This window comes from Salminus brasiliensis, chromosome 7, assembly GCF_030463535.1.
Source record: "Salminus brasiliensis chromosome 7, fSalBra1.hap2, whole genome shotgun sequence".
NCBI classification, from domain to species: domain Eukaryota; kingdom Metazoa; phylum Chordata; class Actinopteri; order Characiformes; family Bryconidae; genus Salminus; species Salminus brasiliensis.
Window position 1 is genome coordinate 208,996 of NC_132884.1, and position 23,323 is coordinate 232,318.

The 23,323-nt window shown below is 48.7% G+C and overlaps 3 protein-coding genes across 5 annotated transcripts in view; 1 reads left to right on the top strand and 2 right to left on the bottom strand.

Annotated features, from left to right (window-relative positions):
• Positions 1 to 3,552, bottom strand: part of nfil3-5 (nuclear factor, interleukin 3 regulated, member 5) — an 8,360-nt gene extending 4,808 nt beyond the window's left edge. The window contains exon 1 of the mRNA XM_072682757.1: positions 3,321 to 3,552. The gene's annotated coding sequence lies outside the window, so the exon portion shown is untranslated. The remainder of the gene's footprint in view (positions 1 to 3,320) is intronic.
• A 2,550-nt stretch (positions 3,553 to 6,102) lies between these two features.
• On the bottom strand, positions 6,103 to 10,650 carry klf1 (Kruppel like factor 1 (erythroid)). Its single transcript, XM_072682758.1, has 3 exons — positions 10,404 to 10,650; positions 8,887 to 9,667; positions 6,103 to 6,867 (listed from the first exon to the last, which is right to left on the bottom strand). The coding sequence occupies exons 1-3, from the start codon at positions 10,467 to 10,469 to the stop codon at positions 6,692 to 6,694; spliced, it is 1,023 nt and encodes a 340-aa protein (XP_072538859.1). The 5' UTR covers positions 10,470 to 10,650; the 3' UTR covers positions 6,103 to 6,691.
• A 2,552-nt stretch (positions 10,651 to 13,202) lies between these two features.
• On the top strand, positions 13,203 to 23,323 carry LOC140559286 (immunoglobulin superfamily member 1). Of its 3 annotated transcripts, none has more exons than XM_072682759.1 (10): positions 13,203 to 13,339; positions 14,437 to 14,724; positions 16,122 to 16,439; positions 17,024 to 17,305; positions 17,781 to 17,831; positions 18,173 to 18,274; positions 18,379 to 18,409; positions 19,574 to 19,623; positions 21,339 to 21,373; positions 21,543 to 23,323. In XM_072682759.1, exons 1-10 carry the CDS (start codon positions 13,291 to 13,293, stop codon positions 21,633 to 21,635), a joined length of 1,299 nt encoding a protein of 432 aa, XP_072538860.1. In that variant the 5' UTR covers positions 13,203 to 13,290; the 3' UTR covers positions 21,636 to 23,323. The 3 variants fall into 3 exon arrangements, with proteins under 3 accessions (XP_072538860.1, XP_072538861.1, XP_072538862.1); XM_072682760.1 differs by having other exon boundaries at positions 18,176 to 18,274; XM_072682761.1 differs by lacking the exon at positions 17,781 to 17,831 and having other exon boundaries at positions 18,176 to 18,274.

A 23,323-nucleotide genomic window follows, 5' to 3' on the forward strand; every position in this document is an offset into this window, starting at 1 on the left:
TGCGCCCGGCCCAGAGAAAAAAAACAGCTAACGTCAGCACGGCGCCGATTATCCACGCATCACATGGTTCCTCACTCTAGAACCTGCACGTACATCACACTCAGTACTGCACTGTTCCTTAACCTTCACAGGTTCTAAACCGGGTTAAATTTGGACAAAATAAATTCAAATAACAAAACCAACAGGTCAAAGTTCTCCACACTCCTCATGATAAGAACCATGAAAAAACAGGGGTTCTTTTGGGAACCATAAATGGCTTCTGCACCTTTAAAAAAAACCTTTTAGTAAAACAGTGGTTCTATATAGAAAAGAACTCTCCTTAAAGAACCATTTTCAGAGCCCTGATGTTCTTTAACGGTTCTTTAGTAAAATCAAAGGCCAACTCAAAGAACTAGAATACATATGTGGTTCTTCACCTGGTTAAATGGTTCTTCATATACAAGGAACCTTTATATGAGTCTTTTATAAAAAAATGGTTCTATAAAAGGGTTCCACTATTTCAGTACACCCTGGAGACACCACACAGCATGCTGAGTGTGTGAGAGGAGTGTATGAGAGTGTGTGTGAGTGTGTATGAGTGTGTGTGTGTGTATGAGAGTGTGTGTGAGTGCGTGTATAAGAGTGTGTGAGTGTGTGTATAAGAGTGTGAGAGTGTATGAAAGTGTGTGTATAAGAGTGTGAGAGAGTGTGTATAAGAGTGTGTGAGTGTGTATGAGTGTGTATGAGAGTGTGTGAGTGTATGAGAGTGTGTGAGTGTGTGAGAGTGTGTGTGTGTATAAGAGTGTGTGAGTGTGTATGAGAGTGTGTGAGTGTGTATGAGAGTGTATGAGAGTGTGTGAGAGTGTATGAGTGTGTATAAGGAGTTGTGTGTGTATGAGAGTGTATACGAGTGTGTATGAGTGTGTGTGTGAGTGTATGTGTGTATGAGAGTGTATACGAGTGTGTATGAGTGTGTGTGTGAGTGTATGTGTGTATGAGAGTGTATACGAGTGTAGCAAGTGTATGAGTGTGTGAGTGTGTAGAGTGTATAAGAGTGTGAGTGTGTATGAGTGTGTGTGTATAAGAGTGTGTGTATGAGTGTGTGTGTGTGAGAGTGTATAAGAGTGTGTGTGTATGAGAGTGTGTGTGTGTGGTATGAGTGTGTGTGTGTGTGAGAGTGTATAAGAGTGTGTGTGTATGAGTGTGTGTGGTGTGTGAGAGTGTATGAGTGTGTGTGTATGAGAGTGTGTGTGTGTGTGAGAGTGTGTGTGAGAGTGTATAAGAGTGTGTGGTGTGTGTGTGAGAGTGTGTGTGTGTGTATGAGGTGTGTGTGTGTGTGAGAGTGTATAAGAGTGTGTGTGTATGAGAGTGTGTGTGTGTGTGAGAGTGTATAAGAGTGTGTGGTATGAGAGTGTGTGTGTGTGAGAGTGTGTGTGAGAGTGTATAAGAGTGTGTGTGTGTGAGAGTGTGGTGTGTGTTGAGAGTGTATAAGAGTGTGTGTGTATGAGTGTATGAGAGTGTGTGTGTGGTGTGAGAGTGTATAAGAGTGTGAGTGTATGAGAGTGTGTGTGTGTGTGAGAGTGTATAAGAGTGTGAGTGTATGAGAGTGTGTGTGTGTGTGAGAGTGTATAAGAGTGTGTGTGGTGTGTGAGAGTGTGTGTGAGTGTGTGTATAAGAGTGTGTGTGTGTGTGAGAGTGTGTGTGAGAGTGTATAAGAGTGTGTGTGTGTCTGAACGTTAACTGACCTGAACATCAGAGCAGCAGTTCTATCTGTTTAGTGAAGAAGAAACAGGAAAAAAACTGGGTCTAAAATCTGCAGAAAATGTTTGTTTGCTTATTGTTTACTTGTTTACACAAACATCTGAGGGGGTCAGACAGTGTCCAGATCAGCAGCTTCACAGGAGGAGGAGAAAAACCTCTGTGTAAAAGACTTGATTGTATATTATATATAAACACTTTCATCCATCCGAGATTCTGACACATGATAAAGAACAACTGCCACAAATGGAGATACAAGGATATCAACAATCTATACACACACACACACACACACACACACACACATTAAGAACACGTGGTCAGAACCAGGACTGCTTGGGTCAGCTCAGTCATTAGTTAAAAATGAACAAAATTAGATGATATAATATTATATACTGGGTTCTGGACAGGGTGCGGTGGTACCGGGTCTGGTGGCACCGGGTCTGGTGGTCCCGGGGTCTGGTGGTACAGGACACACAGGCTGTTTGGTGAGTCATGCAGAGTCTGTGTAAGAGATGCTCTACAGCTTATACTGTGGCCAGGTGTGTGTTGGGGGGGGGGCAGTGAGAATGAGGGACCTCTGTCTCATGGAGCCCATTCATGTGTTGTGTAGTGAGTGCACGTGCGGGTGTTTATAGCATGTTTATAACACAGAGACCCGTCCAGCCTTCCATACACCAACTCACCACCGCTCTCGTGCACGGCTGCGCGGTTCCGCGGGGGTGGTGCAGGTGGTGCAGGTGGAGCTGTAGCCGGGCCGCGGGTGGGAGTCCTCGCTGCCCTCAGACTGAACGGCATTGTCTGGCAAACACGTGGACTGGAAAACAGCTCGGGCTCGGTTCGTGAAATTCTGCTCGCGAATGTACTGCAATCCCGACTGCAGGGAATCAGACCCCCCCTAAACCCCCCCGCTCTCCCACCCCTCCACAACTGCCCCCCAAACGCAGCGGCGGGGTAGAAAAGCTGCCTCCGTGACATTGAACATGAACAATGCAGCTATCAGACGGAGAGCGCGGTGCTGTCTTCCCACCTGTTTTCAGACAAAGTCCCGCCTCCCGCGATAGCCGATTGGCGGATAACTGCTAAGTATCCAATCGTAGCGCAGTCCAGGCGCACTCTCGGCCAATCGCAGCGCCTCTTAGGCGGGGCAATGTCGGAATACGGGCGGGAAAGAAAACAAACGCAGGCACGAATATTTACGAATAGCTTAGCCTGCACGAGCCTAATATCCGCGCTAACGTTTCACTTTTCAAAGCGTTTTAAACCCCCGTAACCACCTTATACACCCTATAAACCTATAAACCCTATAAACCTTATAAACCCTATAAACCGTATAAAACCCTCCACGTCACAGGAACCTCCGAAAACTACCAACTCTGTCAGCTCGAGCCGAAACGCAGCGCGCGGCGGTTAGTCGTTAGCTGCCCTCGCGCGTCACCGCTAATGGCGATCACACGCAGCCGCGCGCTCATAATGCGGGTCAGAGGAGCCGAGAGAGGAGCCGAGAGGAGCTGAGAGGAGGAGAGAGGAGAGAGGAGCTGAGAGGAGGAGAGAGGAGCTGAGAGGAGAGAGGGAGCACTCACCGGGCTGAAGGCGTGTGTGCGTGGCTGAGAAGGAGGGATCCGATTTGGGCTGAAATACGAGCTTTTTGTTCTCCCTCTCCCTCTTGTTCTCGCTCCGCTGATCCAGGTGTTTGGGGTTCCAGAGATTCTGCTCGGAATTCGGGACCAACTTTAACCCGGTCCGGAGTCTCCTCTGAGGACTGTGCTGCTATGTGCTGAGAATCCTCCCTGCTCGTGTCCTCATGTCGGATGCCTTGCTCCAGTTTCCCTCTCTCTCTCTCCCTCTCTCTCTCTCTCTCTCTCCCTCTCTCTCTCTCCTCTCTCTTCTCTCTCGTCTCTCCTCTCTCTCTCTTCCCTCTCATCTCTCTCTCTCTCTCTCTCCCCTCTCTCTCTCTCTCTCTCCTCTCTCGTCCCTCCTCTCTCTCTCTCTCTCTCTCTCTCTCTCACCTCTCTCTCTCTCTCTCTCCCTCTCTCTCTCTCTCTTCTCTCTCTCTCTCTCTCTCTCTCTCTCCCTCTCTCTCTCTCTCTCTCTCTCTCTCTCTCCCTCTCTCTCTCTCTCTCTCCCTCTCTCTCTCTCCTCTCTCCTCTCTCTCTTCTCTCTCTCTCTCTCCCTCTCTCTCTCCCTCTCTCTCTCTCCCTCTCTCTCTCTCTCTCTCCCCTCTCTCTCTCTCGTCTTCTCCTCTCTCTCTTCTCTCTCTCTCTCTCTTCCCTCTCTCTCTCCTCTCTCTCTCTCCTCTCCCTCTCTCTCTCTCTCTCTCCCTCACCTCTCTCTCTCTCTCTCTCTCTCTCTCCCTCTCTCTCTCCTCTCCTCTCTCTCTCTCCCTCTCTCTCTCTACCCTCTCTCGATCTCTCTCTCTCTCTCTCCCTCTCTCTCTCCCTCTATCTCTCTCTCCCTCTCTCTCTCCTCTCTCTCTCTCTCCCTCCTCTCTCTCTCTCTCTCCCTCTCTCTCTCTCTCCTCCCTCCTCTCTCTCTCTCTCCCTCCCTCTCTCTCTCTCCTCTTTCTCTCTCTCTCTCTCTATCTCTCCCTCTCTCCCTCTCTCTCTCTCTCTCTCTCTCTCCCTCTCTGTCTCTCTCTGTCTCTCTCTCTCTCTCTCTCTCTCTCTCTGTCTCTCTCTCTCTCTCTCTCTCTCTCCCTCTCTCTCTCTCTCTGTCTCTCTCTCTCTCTCTCTGTCTCTCTCTCTCTCTCACACACACACACACACACACACACACACACACACACTCACTCGCAGTCTTGCAATGTGTGTTAGTAGGTCAGCGGTTGCGTACAGAAGCTTAGGGCTCCTGGTCACGTTCTCTCTCTCTCTGTCCTCCTCAGATCAGTTAGAAGAAGCGGGGGAGATTTACAGAACCCCTCTGACCCCAGCCCAGGCCTGCTGACCACACAAGCCGCACCAGGTAGCAGCAGTGGGGCGGCAGCAGGGCGGCAGTGAGTTACACAATAGCAGCAGAATTACATCACCCACAGGTTCCTTTCACTGCAGGAGGACCTGCTTCTGGACCTGGCCCGCTGGACACACCTGTCAGACAGGTAGATCTTCAGGGCGGGGAGCTGTGTTGGAGTGTGTCTTTCAGGTCTTAAGGTCACTTACCCGAATGCTCCCGTTCCACCTTAAAAGGTGCAGCCGTTACACATGCATCTCTTTCCACCTTAAACGGTTTATATATTGATGACGGTGTGAACTGATATCTCCACTTCTGATCGATTCAGAGTCACCTTTCAGTTCATTTAGCCAAACTCAAGGTCAAAGGTCACCCCTAAAGTTGCACCACCTGCTGCTGATCAGGTGGGCCGACAGATGGACAGATGATGTTGTTTGTTGTTGTTTTTGCCCATCTCTCTCTGCCCATCTGCTCACAGACAGACAGAGGCAAATACATGGACACACACACAGACACACACACAGACAGACACACACACACAGACACACACACACAGACAGACACACACACACAGACACACACACACACAGACACACACACACAGACACACACACAGACACAGACAGACACACACACACAGACACACACACACAGACAGACAGTATAGTGATTGCTGTGAGCCCCATATAGTCTCTCTGTGGTTCACTGACCTCTGTTACCTCACTCTCTCTCGCATACACACACACACACACACACACACACACACACAGTGTTTTTGGGGAAGGGGGTTTGCTTTGCCCCCCAAAACCCCCAACCCCCCAACCCCCAGTCTGTGTGTGTGTGTGTGTTGTGTGTGTGTTGTGTCGTGCAACTGCAGCTGGTTGGTTTTGAATTCAGCCCCTCCCCCTCCCCTCTGTTCACCCCCATTTGCTCCCTCTGTGTCTGTTAGGGTTCCCTAGGCAACCATTACGCCTGTCTAGCATTCCCCAACCCCTTCTCAGCACCGACTCACTGAGGCTTTCAGAGACGCCCGGTGTGTGTGTGTGTGTGTGTGTGTGTGTGTGTGGTGTGTGTGTGTGTGTGTGTGTGTGTTGTGTGTGTGGATTATGGTGGCAGGAAGCTGTGGAGGCATGCTAACCCTTTGTAGACAACAGCTAATGTCTGACCCCCATTCCATATATATAATATATATATATTAAATTTAAATATTTTTTATGCAAATATGTATTTTTAATATTATATATTTATATTTTGTATCTGTATTATTATGTATTTCTATATTTTACATTAAACTTTTTATTTTATGATGTAATTACTTGGTGGGGGTTGGTGTTGTTGCTCCTGTGTGGGTTCAGTTGTCTCTGCTGCCCTCTGCTGTCTGTAGGTGAATAACGAGTACCACACGCTTTGAAGCCCATTGTCACTTTATATGATGGCAGTTCTTATAAATATAATAATGAATGTATAAAATGTCAGTAATATATAATAACACAACATGATCAATGCCCAGGCTATTAATAAACTTTGCTCTGCTGCATAATTACACCTCTATTTCATAAATAGTTACACATATAGGCTCTGTTTATTCGTTTGTACATTCAGGACACTGCTATCAGGCTGACCCACTGGAGCACACGGGGAACAGGTGTTGAGTTGGTTCTATAGCCGGCGTTTGGGTCAGTCTGTGGAATATTACAGCCATGGGGACACTTGTGTAACCTCTATTCCACCCAGAGCCCAGAGCCGACTGCAGAGCTGACTATGGTTCAGTAGCTTTCGGCTGGTGTGTGTGTGTGTGTAGTCTGGGATGGTGTTGTGTTCACTCCAGTACCGTTTGTCCTGCTCTACAGCTCCCTCTGCTGCTCCAGAAGGTCTGCACGCTTTCAGTTACAGCAGATAAACTCGCACACTGAGCTCAGGCTTTAGAGGCTGAGAGGAAATCCTTTAGTTAATGTACATCGATTTTCTCAATAATCAATATTTACATGTCAGTACGTGACTGCGTGTGTCAGGCATGCCTCTTCATGTGCAGTGCGAGGTGGGTCTGAGCGGCTGAAGGCCGCTGGCACAGCACACACTCGTAAGGCTTCAGGCCCGTGTGTTTACGGTAGTGACGCGTCAGTTCGTCAGAACGAGCGAACTTCCACCCGCACCCGTCCCAACTGCAGCTGTACGGCTTCTCACCTGCAGACAGAGACCCTCATTAAACACAGTCACTACAATTACTGCCATTATTTTATCCTCATTAACCTTCCCCAGCTACAGCAGTTTAGTCCCGCCCATTCAGCCTACAGCTGTTTAGATCCGCCCATTTAGCCTACAAACAGTTTAGCCCCGCCTATTCAGCCTACAGCAGTTTAGCCCCACCCAGTCAGCCTACAGCAGTTTAGCCCCACCCAGTCAGTCTACAGCAGTTTAGACCTGCCCATTCAGCCTAGAGCAGTTTAGACCCGCCCATTCAGCCTACAGCAGTTTAGACCCGCCCATTCAGCCTAGAGCAGTTTAGCCCCACCCAGTCAGTCTAGAGCAGTTTAGACCCGCCCATTCAGCCCAGAGCAGTTTAGACCGCCCATTCAGCCTACAGCAGTTTAGACAAGCCCATTCAGCCTACAGCAGTTTAGACCTGCCCATTCAGCCCAGAGCAGTTTAGCCCCCCCACCCCCAGTCAGTCTAGAGCAGGTTTAGACCCGCCCATTCAGCCCAGAGCAGTTTAGACCCGCCCATTCAGCCTACAGCAGTTTAGCCCCACCCAGTCAGTCTACAGCAGTTTAGACCTGCCCATTCAGCCTAGAGCAGTTTAGACCCGCCCATTCAGCCTACAGCAGTTTAGACCTGCCCATTCAGCCCAGAGCAGTTTAGCCCACCCAGTCAGTCTAGAGCAGTTTAGACCCGCCCATTTCAGCCCAGAGCAGTTTAGACCCGCCCATTCAGCCTACAGCAGTTTAGACCTGCCCATTCAGCCCAGAGCAGTTTAGCCCCACCCAGTCAGTCTAGAGCAGTTTAGACCCGCCCATTCAGCCCAGAGCAGTTTAGACCCGCCCATTCAGCCTACAGCTGTTTAGACCCGCCCATTCAGCCCAGAGCAGTTTAGCCCCACCCAGTCAGTCTAGAGCAGTTTAGACCTGCCCATTCAGCTAGAGCAGTTTAGACCCGCCCATTCAGCCTACAGCAGTTTAGACCCCGCCCATTCAGCCCAGAGCAGTTTAGCCCCATCCAGTCAGTCTAGAGCAGTTTAGACCCGCCCATTCAGCCCAGAGCAGTTTAGACCTGGCCATTCAGCCTAGAGCAGTTTAGACCTGCCCATTCAGCCCCAGAGCAGTTTAGATCGCCCCATTCAGCCTAGAGCAGTTTAGACCCGCCCATTCAGCCTACAGCTGTTTAGACCCGCCATTCAGCCCAGAGCAGTTTAGCCCCACCCAGTCAGTCTAGAGCAGTTTAGATCCGCCCATTCAGCCTAGAGCAGTTTAGACCCGCCCATTCAGCCTACAGCTGTTTAGACCTGCCCATTCAGCCCAGAGCAGTTTAGATCCGCCCATTCAGCCCAGAGCAGTTTAGACCCGCCCATTCAGCCTACAGCTGTTTAGACCCGCCCATTCAGCCCAGAGCAGTTTAGCCCCACCCAGTCAGTCTAGAGCAGTTTAGACCCGCCCATTCAGCCCAGAGCAGTTTAGACCTGCCCATTCAGCCTACAGCAGTTTAGACCCGCCCATTCAGCCTACAGCTGTTTAGACCCGCCCATTCAGCCCAGAGCAGTTTAGCCCCACCCCAGTCAGTCTAGAGCAGTTTAGACCGCCCATTCAGCCCAGAGCAGTTTAGACCTGCCCATTCAGCCTACAGCAGTTTAGACCCGCCCATTCAGCCTACAGCAGTTTAGACCTGCCCATTCAGCCCAGAGCAGTTTAGACCTGCCCATTCAGCCTACAGCAGTTTAGACCTGCCCATTCAGCCTACAGCAGTTTAGACCTGCCCATTCAGCCTACAGCACTCACAGTGATGTCAGTAAAGCACCACACCCACGTATCTGGGTTGAAAACACAAGCTGAGACAGGGGTGAAGTGCAGTGGCTACAGCAGCTTTCTCAGTGTGTGGAACCCTAAGGCTCTTAGTTACTTCCTGGACTTGAATTTACCATATCTACAAACAGCCCGAAGCCCAGCAGAATGCAGAGCTGAGTGTGTGTGTGTGTTTTTAACCCATCCTTACCCGTGTGTGTGCGCAGGTGTGCTTTCAGGTGCGAGCTTTTGGTGTATGTTTTGATGCAGCCAGGGTAACTGCAGCAATGCATGGCCACCCTCCTCCTGCCCGCTGTTCTGCGGCTGCGCTTCACCTCCACTGCAGCAGGGGGCACTGTGGTATCTGGCAAAACACTGGGGACGTGAGTATGGGAGGGCGGGAAGATGCCATATGCAGTCTGGGGTGGATAGGGCCTGGAGTGGGCATGGCTTTGGACAAAGCTGTATGGATAATGAGGGGGCGTGGTCAGCGTTTCCAGGGGCCCCACCCCTTCTGAGAAGTGTGTCAGGTGAGGGTAGTGGTGCCCGAACTCCCATGACCTAACCTTGCGATCATTTGGGTTAGGGAAGCTGTGCATGTGAGAAGGGGGGAGGGGCTGAACACCTTTCCCATGATTCTCGGCGCTGTAGGGGGTGCTGTAGAGGGGCGTGGGCAGAGAGGAGGTCACACACTCATCAGACAGAAGATCCACCAGAGAGCCTGAGTGATTGACATGCTGGACGTCCAGCACAGTTGGACCCCTCTGCCCACCTCCTTCCTGCTGCAGAGGACTCTGGGAAATGTAGTTCTGAGCGCTGGCCTGTTCTGGGGACGTGCTGTCCCACTCGGACAGCAACAACTCCATATCCCAGCATGCCTCACTGTTCTGGGCGTGCTGCTGGTGTCTCAGCTGCTGAGAGGCATCCAGGTGGTCGGTTCTCTCGGCCGGTGAGTGCAGGCTGCTCATGGGACAGTCCTCAAACTTCCACATCTTCAGGAGAGACAGGAACCAGAGAACCGCATTAAACAGATCGTTTAGCAAAACCTTCAGTTAGCCGGGTTCCTTAGCCGAGTGCACAACAGCAGACTAGCCAAGGCAGGTTAGATCTGCACGGCCTCAATAAGGGGTTCTCTAAAGTACAGACAGGGGTTCTGTATGGAACCATGACAGCTCAACGAACCGTATGAAGGTGGAACTGGTTCTTTTTCACTTAAAGGGTTCTTTGCACTGGTGGAACCGCAGAGGTGTTCAGTGAACCTGATTATGTGGTTTCTGACACTGAATGACTGTTATCTAGAACCGGGACTTAAACTACGTTCATGGCGGGCTAGTGTCTTCCTCATGCTAACACTGTAATTACTGTATTTCATTATCTCATTAAAACACACACACTGACACCCCACCTCCACACACACACTCACACACTCACACACACACACACACATGTTTAACTTACTCCTTGTTAAGTTTACTGTTTACTGTAATTATTATAAAAATGATAAATGATATTAGACTATATTAATAATGGCCTGGTGTTATAGTGTCTAATTACTGCATGTTAATGTTATCAGTGCTTGCTGTAGAATATTATATTTTTTAGTAAAAGTATTATTATTATGATTATTATTATCATGATTATTATTATTATGATTATTATTATTATATGACATTGTTTAATATGCAGTCTTCTTTTTCTTCTTCTTATGAACATTCAGAGCCGTCTTACCGTCATGGTGTTGCTGAAGTTTGAGAAGGAGCTGAACGAGGGCAGAACAGCCTGAGTCGCAGCCATCCGCTAACACTGCCCGAAACCCGGCGGCCTTCAGGAGCTGTGCAGAACCTCTGAGTTCGGTTCTCCGAAACCTTAACAAACAGCTGCCACGGCAACGGAGCATCAACTGACTCAGTGGTGTTCCTGAAGTACAGCCTGTATTTACCCTCCGATACAGACCAGCACAGATCCTCACACTTACTCTCTCTCTCTCTCTCTCTCTCTCTCGCTCACTATCAGCTGTAAAGTGGATTGTAAGACCCCCTGCATTCAGGCAGTTGTGACCTAAAGGGCGGGGCTGTGTGTGTGTGTGTGTGTGTGTGTGATGACAGTTCAGAAAGGCTTCGTGCACGTGAGCTGTCTCAGAGCCAACAGCACAGAAGCAGCAGATATTTCACTAACTGCCCCAAAACTTTCCTGAAGCGACAGCTTCACCTAAACCTTCCCCAGTTTCCCCAGTTTCCCCAGTGCTGCAGCCAGCAGGGTTTCCTCATGCTGATACTGGAGCTGCTGGAGCTTTAATCCATCAGACTAGAAAAGTGTCTTTTGTGCAGGATAGCACAGAGGCCTTGCACAGTGGCTCCTGTGGTGGTTGCTATGGGGTGGATTTTCTGCTGTTGCTAAGTAGTTGCTGTTCATGGTGGTTGCTATGGTGGCCCAGGTGCTTGCTTGGTTTTCATAGGTTTGTTCTCCTACAAGGGTGAGAGGAGTGAAGAGGGGTGCACAAACTTACGCAGAGCTTCCTCCTTTCATTCTCATGAGGAAAGACTGCGATCAGGCGGGACACTCTGGAGCGCTGGACTGTGGGTTCTCTGGATGGAGAGTGATTGCGCTCCATCCAATACTTTTGGGACAACTGGACTGGAACTAGATTTATCTAACATCGGAACCTCACCAATCAAATCCTCCTCACAGCAATGTTCCAACATTTAGTGTGAAGTATTTCCAGAACAATAGGGCTGCTTTTTTGTGGGCGGAGCCTGGGAAGTGAAGTCGAGGAGAAACCGTAGCCCAATCAACATTATGTTCTCCAGTAGCGCTGAGTCTGAGTCTAGCACTGTTAGAGGCAGGGGCAGGGTTAGGCCACAGTTAGGTCAGTCTGTAGTGCTAAGACCAACAATAGGGTCAAGCCATAGAGTTTACAACCAATGGTAGAGTCAAGCCATGGTCTTAGATCCAGTGTTAGGGTCCAGCAGCAGTGTTAGAGGCAGTGTGTGGGTCAGTCTGCAGTGTTAGAGGCAGTGTGTGGGTCAGTCTGCAGTGTTAGAGGCAGTGTGTGGGTCAGTCTGCAGTGTTAGAGGCAGTGTGTGGGTCAGTCTGCAGTGTTAGAGGCAGTGTGTGGGTCAGTCTGCCGTGTTTCACAGTATTCTGGGGGTCAGTTCTGAGAAGCTGTGTGCTGCAGAGGTGATTATAGGGGGGAGGTTATCAGCGCCGTTCGGTCGACGTATGACCTTCTGCCCTGACGCAGATAACACACACTCAGCTCTACGGTCTCTCTGCTGGCCTGCCTCACAGATAAACACTCACACACACACTCACACGAACACACACACACACACACACACAGACACACACACACCCCATTCAGCTACAGCTCAGAAAGGTAGAGCTTCAGTTCACTAATTTATTTTGCAGACAGGACCAAGAGTCAGGCAGAATAAACAACAACAACAACAATAATAATAACAGTAATAATAATAATATATACATGTATATAATGATATGTTTGTATGAGTATTAGTTTATTATTATTATTATTATTGTTGTTGTTAATAATAATAATAATAATAATAATGATGATGATGATGATTATAAATTATTACACTGCTGCTTGGTATACTGCCGGTTGTGTGGGGGGGGGGGGTTACTGGTGTGGGGGTCTGGAGCTGCTTCTGTACAGGAAGGTTTCAGTGTTTCCTCACATCCTCCTCTTTCTGAAGATTTGTATCATATTAATAAAACTTGTAAAGGTTTTTTATTCTGGAATAAAAATGACTAATAAGACCTTCAGGAGGAGCACGAGCAGACCGTGAAGCTGCAGGTGATCAGAACCCTCGAGAGAAGAGGCACACAGGAACATCAGCCCAGAGGCCGGCAGATGTTGTGAGAGTGGTTTGGAGAAGTTTGTGCTTTCGCAAGGCTGTCGTGTGAGAAACAGGATGGGGAGAGCAGTCTGCTGATCAGTCAGATCACAAATATGATTCAAAAACATCATGTTGTTGGAACCTCAGTACTGGAGTACCTGGAGCTGAATCTGAGGCTGGCCAGTAGGGGGCAGTACAGGTCTGGTGTGAGACAGATCCAGGTGAGCACTGCTCATCTACTGAGGTGAGCTGAGCCTTTCACCATCTCCAGCCTCAGCTTCTGCTCAGGGCCTTCATCCCTCCCCCCCTCTCTCTCTGTCTGACTGGATGGAGGAGGAGAAGGATGGAGATGTAGAGGGAGGCATGGTGAGATGGGGTGGGTAGGGCGGTATAGGTATGACAGATGCTTTCAGAGGAGAATTCTGATGGTTGGATGAAGATGGGTGAGAGTTCTGGCAGGTGTTCTGACGGATGTTCTGATTGGTGGATGTTGTGATAGTGGGTGTTGTAACAGGAGGATGTAGATGGGCGGATGTTCTGAAGGTGGATGTTATGGTGAAAGAGGTGATGACATTCTGTCAGCAGGGGAGGAAGTCGGAGGGGGAGCTGCTCTCTGCCTTTGTTGGTTTCATTGTTCAAAATCTGCCTTTCATCTCTCTCTCACACACACATCCTCTCTCTCTTTCACACACACTCACACACACACACACACAGACTCACACACTCGTACAGGAGGACTCGGCTGCTGCTGGTGAAGAATGCTGTGTGGATTAATCCTTCTGCTGAGTGTCTCTGCTGATCTTCTGGGTGAGTCTTTTTCTCCTGTAGGGTTCATTACGAACTGACCACAGCGCCTCAGAGAGCCACTCTCCCCTGAGTATCAGTGTGAGGGTCAGTGACAGTGGGAAGAAAGCCAGTGTCCCCCTGGTTGTGATGTCAGAGATCATCAGCAGTTTAAAGCACCAGCCTGAGCGTCACTAAGACTGATCAGATCAATATTCAGGTGAAGCTGTAGGTGAGGGTTAGCTGAGCAGTGGAAATCAGGTCAAACTGTTCTCAAACTTTTGACAGGCAGTGAACATTTCTTACTTTATTAGTTTAGCAGATGCTCATTTTACCAAAACTACAAACAGTGGGAGGAGCCAAAGTGCTGTTTACAAAAATAAAGAATAAAGCAGTTCTGATGTGAACTGCCCCCCTTTGATCTTTTGCTTAAGGAATGGCGAGAGGTGGGTTGAGGTCAGGGGAGGATGGTGGCCACAGAGCAGAGACTGGCACAAAGGTCTCAGGTCTCAGAGCGTGGGAGGATTGTCTTCTGTCTGTACCCTCGCAGAAACTCTGAGAACACAGCTCTCTCCCAACGATTCCGGCCCAAAGCGGCTCTGAACAGGCCTCAGAGCTCCTCCCAGTGCGCTGATCACGCTTCGGTTTCGGGACATATGGAATCTTTCACACCTTGTCCGGGATCCTCTTCCTCTCCCATACTGCTGGAAACCTGTGGCCTGCTGTAGCAGATTGGGCTCGAGTGGCAACCGAATTATCAGAGGGGTCTGAAGTCGCTTCCAGTGAGACACAAAACCATCCATGAGCTTCATTAAAAACTAAAAATGAAATCTTTAAGACGCTTAAATCCAATTTGCATAATCATTTGGGACGTAGTGTAAACATCAGATCCGGTAGAACTGAAGCCAAAGAGTCCTCCACCTGAACCGGTTCTAGGATTGGTTCTGGAGTCGCAGTGTGTGCAGGTGTAGGTTTATATATGATAGACCCATAACAGTGTGTTTGTGTATATTTGTCTATAGTATGTGGATCAATAAAGTGTCACGTATAATATTATGAGATGAGACTACAGGCTACATCAGCTGCACAGAGTGTTCAATCAAATCGTCGTTGTTCTCCAGCTTTTGGATCGGCCGATCCCCTTGGCTCTCCCCCCGCTCCAGAGCTGATCCAGGTTCAGGACGGGGGTCCGGTTTTGGTGTTGCGGTGCCAGGCCCCGCGGGGTCACAGGGGTCAACAGTTCAGGCTGTACCAGACACGTAAGCTGGTGGACACGGTGCATTTGGACACGGAGCAGACGCAGGCGGAGTTCAAGCTGCAGGGCGGCGCCATGGAGCAGGAAAACCTCTATTGCTGTCAGTACGACAACAGCATGATCAGCCCATACACCACCGTCAGAGCCCCCCCACGTGAGTTCACATGTCCGCTCACACTCACTGATTCAGCACACAGCCACCTTCAATACCATAGCAGCCACCTAGCAACACCCTAGCAACCATCAGAATGACTTATTGAATGAATTATTTATCAGCACCCTACCCACTGACCATCTACTGACCACCTAGCAACTACTGGGTCTAGCAGCACCCTAATTATATCATCCACCCATGTGTCTCTCTCTATATATATATATATGTGTGTCTCAGTGAAATGTTTCCTTGGTCAACATTCTAAACTCCAGAGCTTCAGTGGATCATCATCTTCAGCACGGCTTAATAAATAAGCGCGGGTCTGACGTCTCCTCTGAAGACCGGCTGCGGTTATTTTAAGGTTCCTGCTGTCGAGAACATTTACAGCTTTTAGTTTCGAGAGGGAAGAATGTCGTCAGAACAGACCCCACACATTCATCCACGGCTCTTACTTACTAACGCTCTGTGTGAACAGGGTCAGTCAGCGGGGGTTCAGTGGGTCTGACCCTCTAAAAGCTCCTCACAGAAAGTTCTTCACCTAATGGTGATGAAGACGCTGCCTGATGCCTGAGACACGGTTCTACCAGAGTTCTGAGAAGAGTTCGGCTCTAGAACCTGACGCCACCTAAACTTCAAGGAAGAAGCTTGCTCAGATGAAATGAAGAGCTGAAGGGTGTGTGTGTGTAGTGTGCGGTGTGTGTGTAGTGTGTGCAGTGTGTGTGTAGTGTGCGGTGTGTGTGTGTGTGTGTGTGTGACGGTTAAAATTTCAACCACAGGTGTGATTTTAACATCCTGCCGAAACGCTGAAATCTAAACCATTCCAACCAAAGAGGCCCAACCCATCTCACACACACACACACACACACAAACCTCACAACACACCATACACACCTCAAAGGAGCTCTACAGCACACTCTTTTCAGTCTAATCCAAACATACACTACTAGGACAAAAGTATTGGGACACCTGCTCATTCACTGCTTCTTCTGAAATCAAGGGTATTAAAGAGCTGATCCTGCTTCTGTTGGAGTAACTGTCTCTACTGTCCAGAGAAGAAGACTTTCTACTAGATTCTAGAGGAGGAGCATTGCTGTGAGGATTTGATTGCAGTGTTAGTGAGGTCAGGATGTTGGATGATGATCAACCACCCCATCCCACCTCATCCCATCTAAAAGTACTGGATGGAGCTCCTCCACCATCATTCCAGAGAACACAGCTCCTCCACTGCTCCACAGCTCCTCAATGCTGGGGGGCTCTATACCCCTCTAGCCCACGCCTGGCATTAGGCAGCATGGAGCCAATAGTTCACTTCTCTACAGGGACTAGTTGACTGCATTCATTAGAATAATTGGACACATAGGTTACATCAGAACTGCTCTCTCTCTCTCTCTCAACAGGCCCCATCAGGCCACTTACTCCTCCTCTTCTGTCAGTAACTCCCCCTGCTGGCCGTGTTCTACCTGGTCAAGTGATGCAGTTCCACTGCCAGGTACCGCCCCCCTCTCCAGGCCACCATCCAATGACATTTCTCCTGCGGAGGCGGCCGTGGGAGGCAGGTTTGGATCAGGAGGTGGGCCGGTCCTCTGACCCACACTTCAAGGTGGGTCCGGTTAGCCAGACGGATGGGGGCATCTACACCTGCCTGTACCAACTCACCCACCCAGAGGGGGTTCAAAACTCTGTCCCCAGCTCACCTGTGGTCATCAATATCACAGGTGAGCCACAATAGCAGCTTTACTCAAATACTGCAATACTGAGTTCAGCGCTGCTTTACTGATCAGTCGGGTTCAGACAGTCCGATTCTGACAGGCTGATTCAGACAGGCTGATTCAGACAGTCCGATTCAGACAGTCCGATTCAGACAGTCCGATTCTGACAGGCTGATTCTGACAGGCCGATTCAGACAGTCCGATTCAGACAGTCCGATTCTGACAGGCCGATTCTGACAGGCCGATTCTGACAGGCTGATTCAGACAGTCCGATTCAGACAGTCCGATTCAGACAGTCCGATTCAGACAGTCCGATTCTGACAGGCTGATTCAGACAGTCCGATTCTGACAGTCCGATTCTGACAGTCCGATTCTGACAGGCTGATTAAGACAGTCCGATTCTGACAGGCTGATTCAGACAGTCCGATTCAGACAGTCCGATTCAGACAGGCTGATTCAGACAGTCCGATTCAGACAGGCTGATATAGACAGTCGGATTCAGAAAGAAGTGTTAGACTCTGGGCTGCAGTTTAGGTTGTACTCAGGTTAATTGTGTGTGTGTGTGTGTGTGTGTGTGTGTGTTTCCTCAGCTCATCTTCCTCCTCCTCAGTTGTCTCATGATGATGAAGGAGTGTTAGTGTGTACAGGTTCACCCTCATACCCCGGAGCACACTTCTCACTCTACCACCAGGGGGCTGATTTTCCCTCAGCGACACAGCACGCCCCAATGGTACAGCACAGCGCCCGATTTGCTGTGCCAGAGGTGCGCAGGCAGGCAGGGGGCGGGTATGAGTGCCAGTACAGCGTGCTGCTGGGCACAGAGTGGGCACACTCTCAACGCAGTGCTGCCATAACACTGCCCTGCCCTACAGGTTTGTGTGTGTGTGTATAAAAGTGTGTGTTGTGCAGTTTGCTATGAAGGGCCCTTGGGTCAGTAAAAGGTGCTTCTAATGAGTTCTAGAAGGGTTCAGACCCATTGCTTCAGTAACAGCTTTTAGTGTGACATAGACACTAATCAGCAGCAGCCTAACAACCCTGTAACAGTCAACTAGCAACATCCTAGCAACCACCTGGGATGCCTTAGCAACAGCATATAAAGATCCTAGCAACCACCAAAGAACTGATTTAGTTGTGCAATCCCATACACTATCATCATCATACTAGACTGATCTCTTACACACACACACACACACACACACAGAGAGAGAGAGAGTAAGGGGTGTGTTACCACTGGCAGCAGTTAACACTGATAATACTGTGTAAATCATGCAGTGTTTATGAGCAGCGGTGGGTTACACAGGTGTAGCAGATTTTGATGTACCTCACTTTACCTGTCCTGTGTTTCAGGATCACCTTCCTGTAGCTCCTCCCCCACAGGTTACACCCCATCTTCCAAAGGTACCATGCTACCCACACACACTTCACATCCCTGTACCACGTGCGCTTACCTGTCTCAGGTTGCGCCCCCAAACCTCACAGAGCCATTTAGCTCCATGTACAAGCACGCAGCATCACAGAGGAGCACGGAGAGCATCCAGCAGCATGCACTGATGAGCCAAAACATTAGGACCCTCCCAGTGAAAATACTTGTTTAGATACCACATTTACCACCTTCAGGGGGAGCTGTTTTGGCTCACTGGTGTATACATCACTGCAGAGCCATACACAGTACAGAGCAGTCCTGTTAATGTGTCAGGTGTGTTTTTGTGACTGGCCTGTGGGGGCGCTGTTCTGTCCAGCAGGGGATCGGGTGGATCTGGCTCTGATTATCGGGTCCGTCTCTGCCGCTCTGCTGTTCATGCTGGTGCTCATCATAGTGGGCTTCACTGTGCACAAACACGGTGTGTGAACACACACACACACACACACACTCGCACACTCTCAGTAACAGTCTATGGTCCCCGGTTCAACCTCACTAACTCTAATTCTTTGCCCTTTTCTGCAGCCGAGGCCGCAGCAGTGAAGAGGAGGCAGAGGTAATCTGAGAATAATGACCGCACATGTAAAAAGACCGCCTTCCGAGTGGAGCAGCTGTCTAAGTGCTGGCTCTTCAGGAGCTCACAGATTCCTTCCCTGTCAATGCAGCAGCTATTATATTATATGGTTGGTGTGGCGCAACAGATAACACCACCACCTACCATTGTGTTATAACAACACCATGTGGGAGACTGGGGTTCGATTCCCGGTCTGGGTGACTGTGCTGCGCTACACCAATAAGAGTCCTTGAGCCAGACTCCTAACACTACACTGACCCACCTCTGTAATACGAGTGACCTTGTAAGTCGCTCTGGATAAGAGCGTCTGCTAAATGCCATAAATGTAAATGTATTAGAGAGTGTGTGACAGGGTGTGAGATTGTGACAGGACAGAGGATGTGAAAGTATGTGACACTCCCAAGTACTCTCACATACTCTCACATATTCTCACTCTCACATATTCTCACTCTCACATACTCTCACTCTCATATACTCTCACTCTCATATACTCTCACTCTCACATACTCTCACTCTCATATACTCTCACTCTCACATACTCTCACAATACTCTCACTCTCACATACTCTCACTCTCATATAGCATGTGTCAGTGTGAGTGTGTGCGAGTGAGTGTGTGTGTATTAGTATGTGTCAGTGTGTGTGTGTGCGAGTGTGTGTGTGTGTATTAGTATGTGTCAGTGTGAGTGTGTGCGAGTGAGTGTGTGTGTGTGTGTATTAGTATGTGTCAGTGTGTGTGTGTGCGAGTGTGTGTGTGTGTGTGTGTGTGTATTAGTATGTGTCAGTGTGTGTGTGTGCGAGTGTGTGTGTGTGTATTAGTATGTGTCAGTGTGTGTGTTTGCGAGTGTGTGTGTGTGTGTGTGTGTATTAGTATGTGTCAGTGTGTGTGTTTGCGAGTGTGTGTGTGTGTGTGTGTATTAGTATGTGTCAGTGTGTGTGTTTGCGAGTGTGTGTGTGTGTGTGTGTGTATTAGTATGTGTCATTGTGTGTGTGTGCGAGTGTGTGTGTGTGTGTATTAGTATGTGTCAGTGTGTGTTTGCGAGTGTGTGTGTGTGTGTGTGTATTAGTATGTGTCAGTGTGTGTGTGTGCGAGTGTGTGTGTGTGTAAGTTGTTTCTTTATGTAATCTGTTGTATTTCTCTGAGCAGAGAGCAGGACGCATTATGGCAGCATGTTCACTCCAGAGACCACATCGCCGGTCAGTATGAGCTGGAGTCCTGCGTGATTCTCACCTCTGCAGCTCCACACTTCACTCCACACTCAACTCCACATTCAACTCTACACTCAGCTCCACACTCAACTCCACACTTAACTCTACATTCAACTCTACACTCAGCTCTACACTCAGCTCTACACTCAGCTCCACACTCAACTCTACACTCAGCTCCACACTCAGCTCCACACTCAGCTCTACACTCAGCTCCACACTCAACTCTACACTCAGCTCTACACTCAGCTCCACACTCAACTCTACACTCAGCTCTACACTCAGCTCTACACTCAGCTCCACACTCAACTCCACATTCAACTCTACACTCAGCTCCACACTCAACTCCACACTTAACTCTACATTCAACTCTACACTCAACTCTACACTCAGCTCTACACTCAACTCCACACTCAGCTCCACACTCAGCTCCACACTCAACTCCACACTCAGCTCCACACTCAACTCCACACTTAACTCTACATTCAACTCTACACTCAACTCTACACTCAGCTCTACACTCAGCTCTACACTCAACTCCATACTCAGCTCCACACTCAGCTCCACACTCAGCTCCACACTCAACTCCACACTCAACTCCACACTCAACTCCACACTCAACTCTACATTCAACTCTACACTCAACTCTACACTCAGCTCTACACTCAGCTCTACACTCAACTCCATACTCAGCTCCACACTCAGCTCCACACTCAGCTCCACACTCAACTCCACACTCAACTCCACATTCAACTCTACACTCAGCTCCACACTCAACTCCACACTTAACTCTACATTCAACTCTACACTCAGCTCTACACTCAGCTCTACACTCAGCTCCACACTCAGCTCCACACTCAGCTCCACACTCAACTCCACACTCAGCTCCACACTCAACTCCACACTCAACTCCATACTCAGCTCCACACTCAGCTCCACACTCAGCTCCACACTCAACTCCACACTCAACTCCACATTCAACTCCACACTCAGCTCCACACTCAACTCCACACTTAACTCTACATTCAACTCTACACTCAACTCTACACTCAGCTCTACACTCAGCTCTACACTCAACTCCATACTCAGCTCCACACTCAGCTCCACACTCAACTCCACACTCAACTCCACACTCAGCTCTACACTCAACTCCATACTCAGCTCCACACTCAGCTCCACACTCAACTCCACACTCAACTCCACATTCAACTCCACACTCAACTCCACACTCAACTCTACACTCAGCTCCACACTCAACTCCACATTCAACTCTACACTCAGCTCCACACTCAACTCCACACTTAACTCTACATTCAACTCTACACTCAACTCTACACTCAGCTCTACACTCAGCTCTACACTCAACTCCATACTCAGCTCCACACTCAGCTCCACACTTAACTCTACATTCAACTCTACACTCAACTCTACACTCAGCTCTACACTCAGCTCTACACTCAACTCCATACTCAGCTCCACACTCAGCTCCACACTCAGCTCCACACTCAACTCCACACTCAACTCTACACTCAACTCCACATTCAACTCCACACTCAACTCCACACTCAACTTTACACTCAACTCCACACTCAACTCTACACTCAACTCCACATTCAACTCTACACCCAACTCTACATTAAACTCTACACTCAACTCTGAGCCTCAGATTTAAACTCACCTCATTTTACCTGTGTTTTCTGTTGCAGATCTCACACTCCCTAGAGTCAACATCAGCCCTACGGTAATATTCCACCTCTCCCCCACACACACAAACTCCAGCTACATACTGGATACTTATATATAATAATTCATACTGGACACTGAATAATAATTTACATTGGAAAATGTGAGTTAACTGAAATAAATGAAATGAATAATCATTTGCTAACTCTGTAACTCTGTAATTTCAGGATCATTTTGCAGCAGGAAATGGACGAATTTCGATGTCAGAGCCCATCTACGACTATCCATTTACTACGTTTACCAGCCCTTCAGATAAATGAGTCAGCTAGTGTGTGTGTGTGTGTGTGTGTGTGTGTGTGTGTGAATGATGAGGTATGTGCTTAGGTCTACCATGAACTTGCCCAGGGTAGACCTTGCCTTCAGGGATGAACTATTACAGGTGTGTAGCTCACCTGAGTCCTGCAGTGAGTGGGGCATGCAGATGGCGTGGCTGATCAGAGACAGGAGAGTATTTGGCTTTCACTGGACTTGAGGGTCACTATTTATTCAGAAAGGTAAACATGCCTCTCTTACATAATGCTGCGCCTCCTTCATACCCCAGTATACTCTCAGTATACCCCAGTATACTCCAGTATACCCCCAGTATTCTCTCAGTATACCCCCAGTATACTCCAGTATACACCAGTATACTCTCAGTATACCCCAGTATACCCCAGTATACTCTCAGTATACCCCAGTATACTCCAGTATACCCCAGTATACCCCAGTATACTCCAGTATACTCTCAGTATACCCCAGTATACCCCAGTATACTCTCAGTATACCCCAGTATACTCCAGTATACCCCAGTATACCCCAGTATACTCTCAGTATACCCCCAGTATACTCTCAGTATACCCCAGTATACTCCAGTATACCCCCAGTATACCCCCAGTATTCTCTCAGTATACTCCAGTATACCCCAGTATACTCTCAGTATACCCCAGTATACCCCAGTATACACCAGTATACTCTCAGTATACCCCAGTATACCCCAGTATACTCCAGTATACCCCAGTATACCCCAGTATACTCCAGTATACCGCAGTATACTCTCATTATGCCCCAGTATACCCCCAGTATACTCTCAGTATGCCCCAGTATACCCCAGTATACCCCAGTATACTCCAGTATACCCCAGTATACCCCAGTATACTCCAGTATACCTTGTGATATACACTGAGGCGGAGTTCAGTTAGCCGAGTCACTGACTGACTGGACAGGTCAGCTGAAATTCAGTTGCAAATGGAGTGTATTTGCATATTTATGTGGACTAAAGCAAAAATATGATCTATGATTGACAGATGTTTATAAAAGCCCAGGTTTAAAGACGAGTGACTGAATATTAAGGGTTAATCATTTGAAATGATAATATTTAATGTGTTTTATGGTTTCTGTAAGCAGTGTGAAATACTGAGGATGCACTTTGGCCTTTTACAGCTGTCACCTCTCCCTCTCTCTCTCTCTGTCTCTCTCTCTCTGTCTCTCTCTCTGTCTGTCTGTCTGTCTGTCTCTCTCTCTCTCTCTCTGTCTCTCTCTCTCTCTCTTTCTCTCTCTCTCTGTCTGTCTGTCTGTCTCTCTCTCTCTCTCTCTCCCTCTATCTCTCTCTGTCTGTCTGTCTCTCTCTGTCTCTCTCTCTCTGTCTGTCTCTCTCTCTCTCTCTCTCTCTCTCTCTCTTTCTCTGTCTCTCTCTCTCTCTCTCTCTCTGTCTCTCTCTCTCTGTCTGTCTCTCTCTCTCTCTCTCTCTCTCTCTTTCTCTCTCTCTCTGTCTCTCTCTCTCTCTCTCTCTCTCTCTGTCTCTCTCTCTCTCTCTCTCTCTGTCTGTCTGTCTCTCTCTCTCTCTGTCTGTCTGTCTCTATCTCTCTCTCTCTCTCTGTCTCTCTCTCTCTCTCTCTCTCTCTCTCTCACTTCGTATGTGGACTGTATTACCGGTCAGAATGCTGTTTAGTGTATGTCATGTTTTCGTGAA

Excerpts from the sequence above, each read along its gene's own strand:
- klf1 (XM_072682758.1), bottom strand. The coding sequence starts at position 10,469 with ATGGCTGCGACTCAGGCTGTTCTGCCCTCGTTCAGCTCCTTCTCAAAC. Across the intron at positions 9,668-10,403 it reads ACTTCAGCAACACCATGACG|ATGTGGAAGTTTGAGGACTG; the intron begins GTAAGACGGCTC and ends TCTCTCCTGAAG. Across the intron at positions 6,868-8,886 it reads ACACCTGCGCACACACACGG|GTGAGAAGCCGTACAGCTGC; the intron begins GTAAGGATGGGT and ends CTCTGTCTGCAG.
- LOC140559286 (XM_072682759.1), top strand. The coding sequence starts at position 13,291 with ATGCTGTGTGGATTAATCCTTCTGCTGAGTGTCTCTGCTGATCTTCTG. Across the intron at positions 18,410-19,573 it reads GCAGTGAAGAGGAGGCAGAG|AGAGCAGGACGCATTATGGC; the intron begins GTAATCTGAGAA and ends TTCTCTGAGCAG. Across the intron at positions 19,624-21,338 it reads CTCCAGAGACCACATCGCCG|ATCTCACACTCCCTAGAGTC; the intron begins GTCAGTATGAGC and ends TTTCTGTTGCAG.